This window comes from Aptenodytes forsteri, unplaced genomic scaffold, assembly GCF_000699145.1.
Source record: "Aptenodytes forsteri isolate BGI_AS27 unplaced genomic scaffold, ASM69914v1 Scaffold252, whole genome shotgun sequence".
Classification (NCBI taxonomy): Eukaryota; Metazoa; Chordata; class Aves; order Sphenisciformes; family Spheniscidae; genus Aptenodytes; species Aptenodytes forsteri.
Window position 1 is genome coordinate 1,531,723 of NW_008794281.1, and position 11,273 is coordinate 1,542,995.

The following is an 11,273-nucleotide window of genomic DNA, read 5'->3' on the forward strand; positions in this document are numbered from 1 at the left end:
GACTATTCTTCAGAATAGTGAAGTCTTGCCACTGCAATATTTGCCCCATCTGGATAAAGATATGGATGGGAAGCGTGCTTAAAGATTCAAGTGTTTCCCATGGCTGCTAGTCACAAGAGTTGCAGTGGTTTCTGCCAGCCGATGAGAACAAATAGCAGATCAAGTACTATAACCTGAACACGGGGGTGAGAAAGCTAAAACATGATGGTCTTCATTGCAGAAGTGACTTTACTATTAATGAGCTATTTTCCCCTACAAAAGAGTGCTGCTTCTCTCCGCTTTAAGAACAGTATCTACTATGTAAGATTGAAAAGTAAGAGAAATAGAAGAATATCCTCTGTTTGAAAGTGATTGGCAGAAGGGGATAATGAAGGGGAAAAATGGTGCCTAAGTATTTCTGTCCCCTTGGGAAAGTTTGTTGATAAGCCAGCGAAGTTTTACACCCCCTTAGCACTCCATGAAAGGAAAACAAATCGAAACACCCAAACCCAAAAAAGTGGCTCCAGAAATAGTATTTTACATTATAATCCTGGAAGAAAACTTACGGAGCATTCACAAACTGTTGAAACCTTTAGTCAGGCTCCTAAACCTCCTGGCACAGAAAAATCAAATTTTCTGAGATCTGTTAGAGCTAAATAATCAGACTGTTTCATTTTGGTCTTCATTTGGTTGTTATACCATAGAGAAGACAGCAACCATTTCAGCACTCCTTTGTTGGTCAGAACTCTCACTGAAGCTCTGTGACTTGACTCACTAAAGGATGGATGGGATCCATCTGCCCCGGAAAACACTGACTTCCAGGGAAAAAAAAGTGGCCACAAGGCTTTGATTCCTTCCAGCTGGCCTTCATAGGAGTCCATGCCAGAAATAAAAATGATTACAAAATGCAAGTATTTAAATCAATGTAGGGTTACATGGAAGAATGGTATTATTGTATGATAGACTCTATTAGTCTGCAGTGAGGGACATGGTTTGTTTTTATACCCAATTATCACTTGCTATACACACTGTTCTAGTGTAATAGCCATATATAAATATGCACTGGGCTTTTCTCTTTGTGTATATGGTCCACTCATAACACATTTTTTAGTCTAGCTGCAGAAATTCTACTTTTTAATGACCTAACAGATTAAAACCAGGAAGAAAAGAACTATTACCTTCCTCACTTCTATAAAATAAATCAAAATTCCCAAAGAATTATGCATATCTAGAATGTGGATAATCAAGCAAAGGAATCTACAATCACGTTTCTTAAAATTAGCAAATAAAAGACTGAATGCTCAAATTTTTTTTATTACCAATAATGAAAAGAATTAAGCTTATATCATGCACAGAAGTTGCACAGAAGAAAGTGATATCATAATATGCACTTTTTCAGATCAGAGTCTAATGAAAACAAGTTGAAGTTGAAGCTGCTTTAACACTGTCAGCTTTTTAACAACAGCTTCTGGCAGCTTACCTTTATCCACTAATGAGAGGCCACAGAAATTTAAAATAAAACAATATTAGATGAACTGGAAATTTAGAAAGCAAAGCTAACAAAATATGATACGGATATCATAATATGCACTTTTTCAGATCAGAGTCTAATGAAAACAAGTTGAAGTTGAAGCTGCTTTAACACTGTCAGCTTTTTAACAACAGCTTCTGGCAGCTTACCTTTATCCACTAATGAGAGGCCACAGAAATTTAAAATAAAACAATATTAGATGAACTGGAAATTTAGAAAGCAAAGCTAACAAAATATGATACGGCATTACTTTTTAGTAGATGTGCCAAACTTTGATGATGCGTAAAATGTATCAACATTCTCTTGCGTAGCAGTAAAGGCACAAGTTTAAACAAAAATTATTCATGCGAATCATGCATATTTGAACTCTCCAAAGATGCAGCATTCTTAAAACCTTTTCTGTTCTATATACTGTACACAGTGGAGTTCCTTTTAGTCAATTTAACGTATATACATATATATTTTTTTTTTTTTTACATTTCTATTATGCCAGCATGCTTGTCAAAAAACACTTTCTTACCAAGCTCTTCAAGCTCTGAGGTCATTGACTTAGACCGCAAAGTCAGTGCAGTGGTTGGAGCTCGCTTAGGAGGTGGTGGGGCTTTGCATTAAACAGAAGGATATACAGTGTAAGTAAATACACATCTCTCAAACATTATATTCACATACACAACATGTATTTAAAAGAATATGCTACATTAAATAAGGGAATATTAAATACATACATGCGGAGGAAAAAGCCCTGAGATGCTTTTCATGTACTGAATTTCTATACCGTTTCTACTTTTAGCGTAGGTTGTTTGACACATCAGCAAGCGTTTATATAACAGGATACATAGAAACATTTAAAGCTAAATAACTGTGCACTTCTAGTTTTCAGTAGGAAAAAGACTTTCTAGAGAAAGTGCCTCACAGCAGTTGTGCCCCTCCTCCTAAGAAATGTACATAGCTAAAAACCTCCTGGAGCCCAGCCAATCTCTGCCAGATTAATTTCATCTTTGCAGAAACCGTTACATCTGAGAAATACAAGAAAGAAGATTCAAATTTATCTTAATAGTTACGGTGAGACTAGGGAAAACAGGTGATCCTCAGAATAAATAAGATCTTAAAATATCGAGGCAGTCATCTAGCGCAAAACCTAAAATCCAGCATGTGTTTTAGTATTCTGATAACCAATGTTTCTGCTGGTCAGAAAGGGGCATAACATCAGAAAAGATTATGCCAATGTCGGTAGGAAAGTTGGAGACTTCCAGTAAACAGAAATGGCTCTGGGACACCAGGAAAAATTAAGGACTCTTAAGTGTTTTGGTCAATACTATACACCAGGCTACACCATTTTGACAAGAGGCGGCAAAGCAGTTTGAGACCGAGAAAGAGTGATGGAGGAAAGAAGTAGACAACATTCTTCCCATATCACCTATATCCACTACGTCAGCGTCATCCTCTCCCTGTTAAGCTCCATCATCTTCTTACAGAGGCTTGAATGACAGTATGTCACAAGAAAGCAAAAATATAGCTCAGGTTCAGCGCCAGATACGAGGCTGCGTAAGTACCGTGCGTATTAATTCCAGTCTGAGGTCTGCCCTTACCCAACAAGAGAAGTGACAACAAATCTGTGAGGGAAACTGCACAAAATACTGGATCGTTAAATGAGGTTGGGTATCTGACACTGGCCTCACCATAAAGGAGACCGATGGCAAGAAAAACCTTCCACACAATTCCTAAGGTACAACGGCAATTGCCAGGTAACAAGAAAGGCTACCAACTCGCATCAAAAAGGGACAAGATTCAAAAGTGAGTGTTTTTGGCAAATGACACATTATCAATAGAAGGCTCTGGAAAGATGACAAAGAACCGGGTTTGTTTTTATAGAAGCAACTTCCCTTTGGGTTGTGTACAACAGCACTTCTATTTCAGGCCAATATGACACATCCCAAGAGGCAGAGGTGAAAGGTTTGTTTAAAATGTGTGAATAGTAATTCCATCAAGCTAAAAATAATGCAGGACCATGTTTGTACATTATTTACTTTAATATAGCCTTTTTTCCCCCCCAAGGTGCTTTATTTTCTTTTAAAAAAAAGCAGTAGATGTCAAGAACGCTCACAGTGTAGACAGAAAGTTCTACTCATGGACAAAGAGGGAGCCCTCGGGTGCCAGCTTCTAGCCCGCTCTTGTGTTGAAGAGGCAGGCGGCTGCGAGTGACAATTCAAGAAACTGATGGGAGGACCAGGAGTTTTCAAAAATCTGATGCTGCTGTATTGAACGCTAGTTAGCAGCAGCAATCTTTTTTGCTTAATGGTAATTATGAAGGCCTAATGACTTCCCAGAGTAGCTTTTACCTGAGAAAACTCAGGGGTATCTAAGGTGAAGGAAATAGTGCAAAATCCTTTTTTTCCCCCCCCTTTTTTTTTTTGGTGAATTTTGGTGGTGGTGTTTTGGGTAGATGGGTGGGAAACACACTGAAATTTTTAAGGGAGTAGCCCAATCTTATGATATAGGTTAACCCATAATTTCCATTAAAGTCAATTTAAAAAAAAAACCCAAGGCTTTTAAATGGAAAAAACCCTTTTACTGTTTGTACCCAGACAATGCTTTCCCGAGGTCTTGGTGGCACATGATGCTATACTAACCTCTCTTGGAGTAGCTGCTTTCTTGCTAGCAGCCAAGTGGCAGAAAAAGAAGCTGTGTATGTTTTTTACTCACGGCAGGAGGAGGGATTTTTCCCTGGCTGGAGCAACCCCTCTCCTTTTAATTCATCTAGAGGAATTTTCCCATTAAAATGTACTTTTTTTCCTAACAGAACTTCAGTCTAAACATATTGCTTACTTTTCTTATTCTTACAGAGGTCCTTTCTAAATACGTGTTTTGCAAAATCGTAAGTTCTCAATGATTTCAAGAGGAGTCAAACTAACCTCATCTCAAGTACGTTTGGAATTAATTAATAAAAGATAATCTGTTCTTTGTGCTTTTTCTCTCTCACTGCTGCAAGAAATTTTACTACATGATCTTCAAACATATAAACGTATAAAGATCCATAAAGATGAAATTTCATGGCAAGCATGACAAGAGAATATTACCCTTTTTGTCACATATTAATGCATAAATCAACAGAATTAAATTAATCTAAATTAAATGAGAAGGGTATTTCAAATTTTAAAAGTGAAATCTATACATCAGAATTTATAAAACAGTAATTTTGCGTCCGTACTCTGTTTTCTGTGGAGCAAGACCAAAAGGACTCCATTAGGAAAAGAGAAAAATGTACCTTTCTTTCTAGCTGTGTCATCTGGATCAAGATTCCTGGTTACTGTGACAACCTTAAGAACTAGGTGATTGCCCCCTTGTCGAATCATGTTCACCACCTGCCTGTGGCCAACTTTCACTACATTCTCATTATTAACCTGCAAAGAAAGAAAATAGTCTTTTAGATCAAAATGCAGAAAACTTCTGTTATTTCCGTTTTAAAAAGAGAAAGTGAACAGGAAGATACAGAATTTCTAATTACTGTCTTTTAATAATAATACATATTTAAGAAACAGCATATAGCTGACATGATAACAGGAAAACAAAGCTAGCTCTTCATGAAATATGCAACTAATTTCTTTATAATTACCATTTTAAAAAAAGTTAGAGTTCAACCAAATCTCTCCCTTTACATATTTTATTTCCAACAATTAGTGTGCTACAACTCTGCGTTTCATACACTAAAAATATTTTCCTGACTGCATTATCCACAAATGTTTATATGCATTTTACGCTCTCTAACATGACCAATGAGCTATTAAGAAGCTTTTCTTTTCAGATCATCCAGGAACAAAGATTTTCGCTCCTGAAGTAAATTCTCACATTCAAAAGACATTCTTTTATTATATGCACTCTCCTTATTTCCCAGCATCTCATCTGATGTCCTGGAAGCAAAGGCAACAGGGCCACAGCAGTCCGAAAGAGTCTTCACGGAAAAAGAGGAGTGAACAGTATGAAGCCCCGAACAGCTATCATGGTCATGCCACTTAAACTTTAAACTGCACTGCAACATTAAACTTTAAAATGTATACTCTCTGGGTAATTCCTAGTGCTACATCATCATTTTTGCTGTACACGTCTTTCCATAATATCAATTAATAGACATAGAAGAAAGCATAGGCATAAAAACTCTAAATAAGCACAGATAAAAGTAATTTATTTATTCATTCGATCTATAAGAAGTCACTGAAAGTTATCTGAAATCTGAACGATAGCAGCAAATAAGACTGAAGTGCTGCATGTGCTATTTGAACATAAAAGATATTGAGGAATGCAATCAGTGAAGAAGAGGTGCTGCCAGAATACATGCTGGGAATTTGATCTCTATCCAAAACTCAACTGACTCAGTTATATTTCACCGAGATCACTCAGTGCCTTCCAAAATGAACAGTCATTTCCAAAGTAAGTGTTTTTAGCCTCCTCTATTTATTCTGACAGGCTGGGCATCTCACACTCTAAAGAATTTACAGTTTAGAGCAAAATCTCTCATAAAATATTATTGCCGTTTAGCAGAACAACAAGCACAAGCAGACCCATTCCAACTTGAAATCGTTTTTCCATCCACTGTATCAAAGGAAAATCTTGCCTTTTTTTCAGGCTTTAGCTGAGACAAAATGCATTATGATGAAATAACATCTCGGTAAACCATATTTTTAATACAATGCTGCAGTCAGAAGTCTCCAAGTATGGTTCGTGTGCTATGTCTATAACCTTGAGATGCTTTTTGAGACGCTTTTTTAGTTTTCGTATACAATGACGTAGATGTAACACGTGCTGAACATCCAGACCTGTTGAGCAGGCAAATATGAAGTTCTCTCATTCTGTAGGTGGAGGATATAAAAGAATATCGATTTGAATAGGACTATTGCTGTTTTGGTTTATTTTACACCTTCGTAGCATCTGGTATTTAATTCTAAGATATGGTATTTATTTAGCTGGACCAACGGCATCTAAATTTAATCCATCTAAAACATTTTAGCAGAGTTATCCATTTACTTCCGAATTCCTTCCAGTACTAAAACCTCAACCAGGTAATTCTTTTCCACAGCGAAAAAGTTCATGCAATTAAGAACTACAGGATGCATCTACTCTATCTTTACTGGAATTACATTTTAAGGTTGGAAGCCAGTATGGATTAGAATATATCCCCTAATGCAGTCAAGAAATAGAGACCTCCAAATAAATCAAAAGTTAATATTAATCAAACACATGTACACTTCACTAGTGTAAAGTGATAAATGTGTAAAATGATAAACAGCTTATGCAGCACACCATCTGTTCACATCGTTATGTGCAATGATATTTAACATTTAGAGCAAGAGCAAATATATACGACACATTTTTTTAAAGCTGTCTCAGAAACAGAACCTGTAAATGACTGTTTATAGCAGCTTTGTTTAAAAGGCGCAGTTACAAAAGCTGGTACCAAAAAGATTTATACTGCAAAAATAAAAATATTGATAGACGATCTGAAGACTATTTAACTCAAAGAGTTTACATAAATACTTGATAACAAAAGAATCATGAAATCAGCAGAGCAGTACCTCATCTTCACTATCTTTAGCACCTCAGTGGGTAAAACTGTAGCATGATTACAAAGCAATAACATCGGAATTGTCAATAGCTCATAAGGAACTAGGATTTCAGTGACAGACTATTTCTTTTAACCTTCTTCAATATTTTATACATAAGCCAAATGACTGTAGAAATGGTCATTAAACAGTAAGACACCAGAGTTCTAGCAGGTTTGTTTGACAGTTTTAGCCTGATATTATTCAGGAAAACTTTTTCAGGTGTGAATAATTTGATGAGACTGTCTCTCTGCTTCCACTTCAAGCTTTGGCAGCGGGGAGATGACTACCGCATCTCATCTAGGCTTCGTAAACTAGCTGAAGAAGGTAAATTTTTATAATCAGTAAAATAGGTCTCTATGTCACCTGTGCCAATTCATTTAATAATCGCATGTGCACTTGGTATTAAATGTGATCACATTCTTTGAAACATTAAAAAAATATTTTTGCTTTTAGTGGCAAAGTGTTTAGAAGGATGTTCTATAAACAGTCAAACTAGCAAAGTTGGTTTGCAGGCACAAATTTGTGTCTCCCCCTCTTCTTCAACCCAGTCTTTCAGCGTATTTTCTGTGATCTTTCACTGCAAAACCTTAAGTTCTTCTTTTCCTTCGACTCTTCCCCAAAACTTTCCTGCACAGAGCTTTCTTTCCCATGTCCTTCATAAATAGGTGAAAATAGATTATAGAAATAGCTATGCGCTGTGGCTGGTTCCATGCTACATCAATGGCAACTGGTCATCCAACAAGCCAAATGCAAGGAAAACCGTCCCTTGGGACAGCCAACAATTTCAATAACCCTCTTCTATCCATCCCTGACTCTCAGGAAAAGCCTCAGGACTTTATATTCTTGAAATTCGTACTTTATCATCATTTGGCTAAAACTGGGCAGTGGGATGGAATTTACTTTGAGCACTTTGAGAGAATTTGAGAAGTAATTTATGAAATAATACGATCTCATAGACCCAATGTCTTTAAAAAATAGCCTAAACTGGAAGCCTGAGCTATCTCAAGCTGAACTTACTTTTTGGGTATGTATGAAATGTTCTTGAAGTGTTTAAAAGGAAAAACACTTTTGTGAATATCAACTTTGTTCAACGATATGTCTCAGTGCTTTTTCCACCTTGTATAATCAACGTACACAGTTTTTTTAGAGCAGTACAATGTTACAAGACAGGAAAATTATGACTTAAGGGCAAGCTGGAGACAGAAATGAGAAAAATTCATAGTAGACAATTTTTTCAGATAAAATAATTTGCTAGTACTGTGCAATGCATTGTATTTCAATGTCTTGAAGTATTATCAGCCCCATGGCTTATACCACTGTTTTTCATGTACCTCATGTAACATAACCCTGTGGGAACCACTTGTGAAAAGGATCAGATGACACTGAACAGAGTCAAGGCCAGCAGGTGAGAGACAGTGCTACCTAGCCTTCGCCCCCAGCGACTGCACCATTACTAGTTAGCTTACAGCTAGAGGCAGCTAACACAAAAGAAATGCAAGCACAGCAATGCTTGTGCGTTGGTTGGTATTTAGAGGAGATATGGATGGACCAGTTTGCAGCTATAATTGGAGGTACACGCAGCTGGTTAATCCAGGCACTTCTGGACACATTTAAGACACTAAATATTCATACGTGGCAGCAAACAACACTTGCCATAACCTCCGCATAGTTAAGAGGTTTCCTTGCTTTCTCCTAGCTGGTGGAATCAGTTGCTCACACAGTTGTCATTTCACAGCTTCCTACAGCAACGCAATATACTCGAGCATGAAACGTTCAGTTCTCCAAGACAAAAAGCAGTGTGCTGCATTTCCTCTCCACTCCTCGCCGCTGCGACCACAGCTGACATGCCGCTGCTCCCTCCAACACCCTCTCAGAGAATGGAAAGCACTTTGGGGCTTGCACTCAATAAGCCTCACAGCCGAGACTCACACCTGCTTAAAGCTCCAGACCAGAGACCGTGATCAACAGCAATGTTCCTCTTGCACAAAGAGCTTTGAATACCAGCAATGAAGAGTTCTCTCTCCAACGTGGCCATTCTCTCAAGAGATGATTCAAAAATATGGAGTAAACCAGTGACAAAGACAACTGACTGTTGTAAATCTCACTATCTTTAATATCCAGGTCCACCACTCTGACTTTATCTTACTGAGCGTTTATACATAGTAACATCTAAACCCCACAAAACCCAAGAAAAATCATGAAACTTTATTCAAGAGTAAGTAATGATGTGGTCTCCAAGAGCAAAATATTAATCAGGTAGGAATTTTTTTTTTCTGTGTGAAATATTCCCCACACGAAAGAGCCCTCCATACAAAAGATGATATATGAATACCAATGACATCAATAAATTTCTCCTGAACTTTACAAAGAAAAAGATGCCTCTGTTTAGGCAACCTTAGAATCCTGATAACATCAGAGACAAGTGCACAGGACTGAGAATGACAACAGCTGATCAAATGGAAGAAGTCTAGAAAAGGATAGGGAATGGTAGAAATTGGTTTACAGTGAATATGAATGGAAGGCAGTGAAGTCATTTGAGGGGTGATTTCAAGAGATGTACTCTAGCTGGAAAGGGTACCGTAACAGAAGGCATGAAGCCAGGAGCAAAGGCGGAAGGCAGAAGCAGTATTTAATGTAAGATGATTGCTAAGAGCACAAGGGAGAGGAAGCAGGTATCTTCTCTCCTGGTCTATTTTTACAAAGACTTTCTAGGTAATCTCAAAGGCAGCAAAGAGCTTAAATATGATGCAGTAAGAGGACTACAGCAAGATGCAAGTCAGTGTAGCCACACAGATGCTGCTGAGAGGCATAGAAAATTGTAAATTGGTTGTTTCATGTTTAAATACATTCGCACACCACAAAATGATCACTATACTGCCTACAGGACAGCTGGTACTCACTTTAGAAGCAAGGTTAGAGATAGAATTACCTTGAAATTTGTTTCCTGAAGATTAAACTTACCCCTCCGCCCCCAAAATAAACACGTACTTCCATATCTTAAAGAAAATGAAGGAGTGTATTATTCTTTATAGTACTTATTCCCCACAGAAGCTACAATTGGGTGGGTCCCCACGCTTTTGCCACACCCCGCCACCAGGCAATACTTGGGCAAACAGACTCTTCACTGTGTAAATACATGCATTTAGTTTACTTACATGGGCAGATTTAAGACAGGAAAGAACAAATGCCATTATTTAAAAATGTGGATTTTTTTTAAAAGAGTGCATTAATGAGTGTCCTAGAGATACTGGGGTAGATTTTATGGATATTGGGACAGGCTGCATTTTTTTTTCTGAAATGTATAACTATGCAATGGATTGAAAAATAAAACAATAAAATAAAATAAAATAAAATAATAAAATAAAATAAAATAACCTGCACATTGTAGGATAGCAGATGCATAAGCTGGAACATATTCACCAGAGCAGCCTTCCCGTAGGAAGGTGCAAAAGAAAAAACACTACCAAAGAAAGAGACCTTTGCAGAGTTTGTTCTATTAATAAAAAAAAAAAAATCTTAACTTCTTCAATGCATCACCCTAATCCTTCCATTATCTAAACATTCTCTCAGTGGAAAATGTAGTCAATCATTTTCAACAGTAATTAAGTAGACAAAACTCAATCATTCTGCTCAGAATGACCATTGGTGCAATGGTGAATAAATTCACCTTGTAGTTGTGAATGCACATTCTGTCAAAATAAGCTTTTCAGAAGCTCTTCCTATCCATTGAACTACTTGAAAAAACAACAAAAACCCAAACCTGTTACACACACTTACAAACCCCTGCCTACACACTTTTTAGAAATCCACCATTTTTTTGTAAATATTTAACACATGCTAACCCAATTACAATTTGTACCAGCAAAATAAATAGCACACAAGTGATTTTGTAGGCTCAGATTATACTTTTGCATTTCAAGTAACTACACAGTTGTGCAGATAACACTGTCTAAGCATGTCACAAACCAGTATGAATTTCCCATCTGTGAACGGGAAGTGATCGTGCCCCTGTACTCGGCACTGGTGAGGCCGCACCTCGAATACTGTGGTCAGTTTTGGGCCCCTCACTACGAGAAGGACGTCGAGGTGCTGGAGCGTGTCCAGAGAAGGGCAACGAGGCTGGTGAGGGGTCTGGAGAACAAGTCTGATGAGGAGCGGCTGAGGGA

General features: G+C 37.5%; 1 protein-coding gene across 1 annotated transcript in view; it reads right to left on the bottom strand.

Moving 5' to 3' along the window:
• SHANK2 (SH3 and multiple ankyrin repeat domains 2) overlaps positions 1 to 11,273 on the bottom strand; it is a 325,234-nt gene that overhangs the window by 36,220 nt on the left and 277,741 nt on the right. Inside the window, exons 16-18 of the mRNA XM_009286552.1 lie at positions 4,776 to 4,911; positions 2,031 to 2,111; positions 1,660 to 1,668 (exon numbers count right to left, since the gene is read on the bottom strand). Of these exons, the coding sequence (XP_009284827.1) occupies positions 1,660 to 1,668; positions 2,031 to 2,111; positions 4,776 to 4,911 (226 nt within the window). The remainder of the gene's footprint in view (positions 1 to 1,659; positions 1,669 to 2,030; positions 2,112 to 4,775; positions 4,912 to 11,273) is intronic.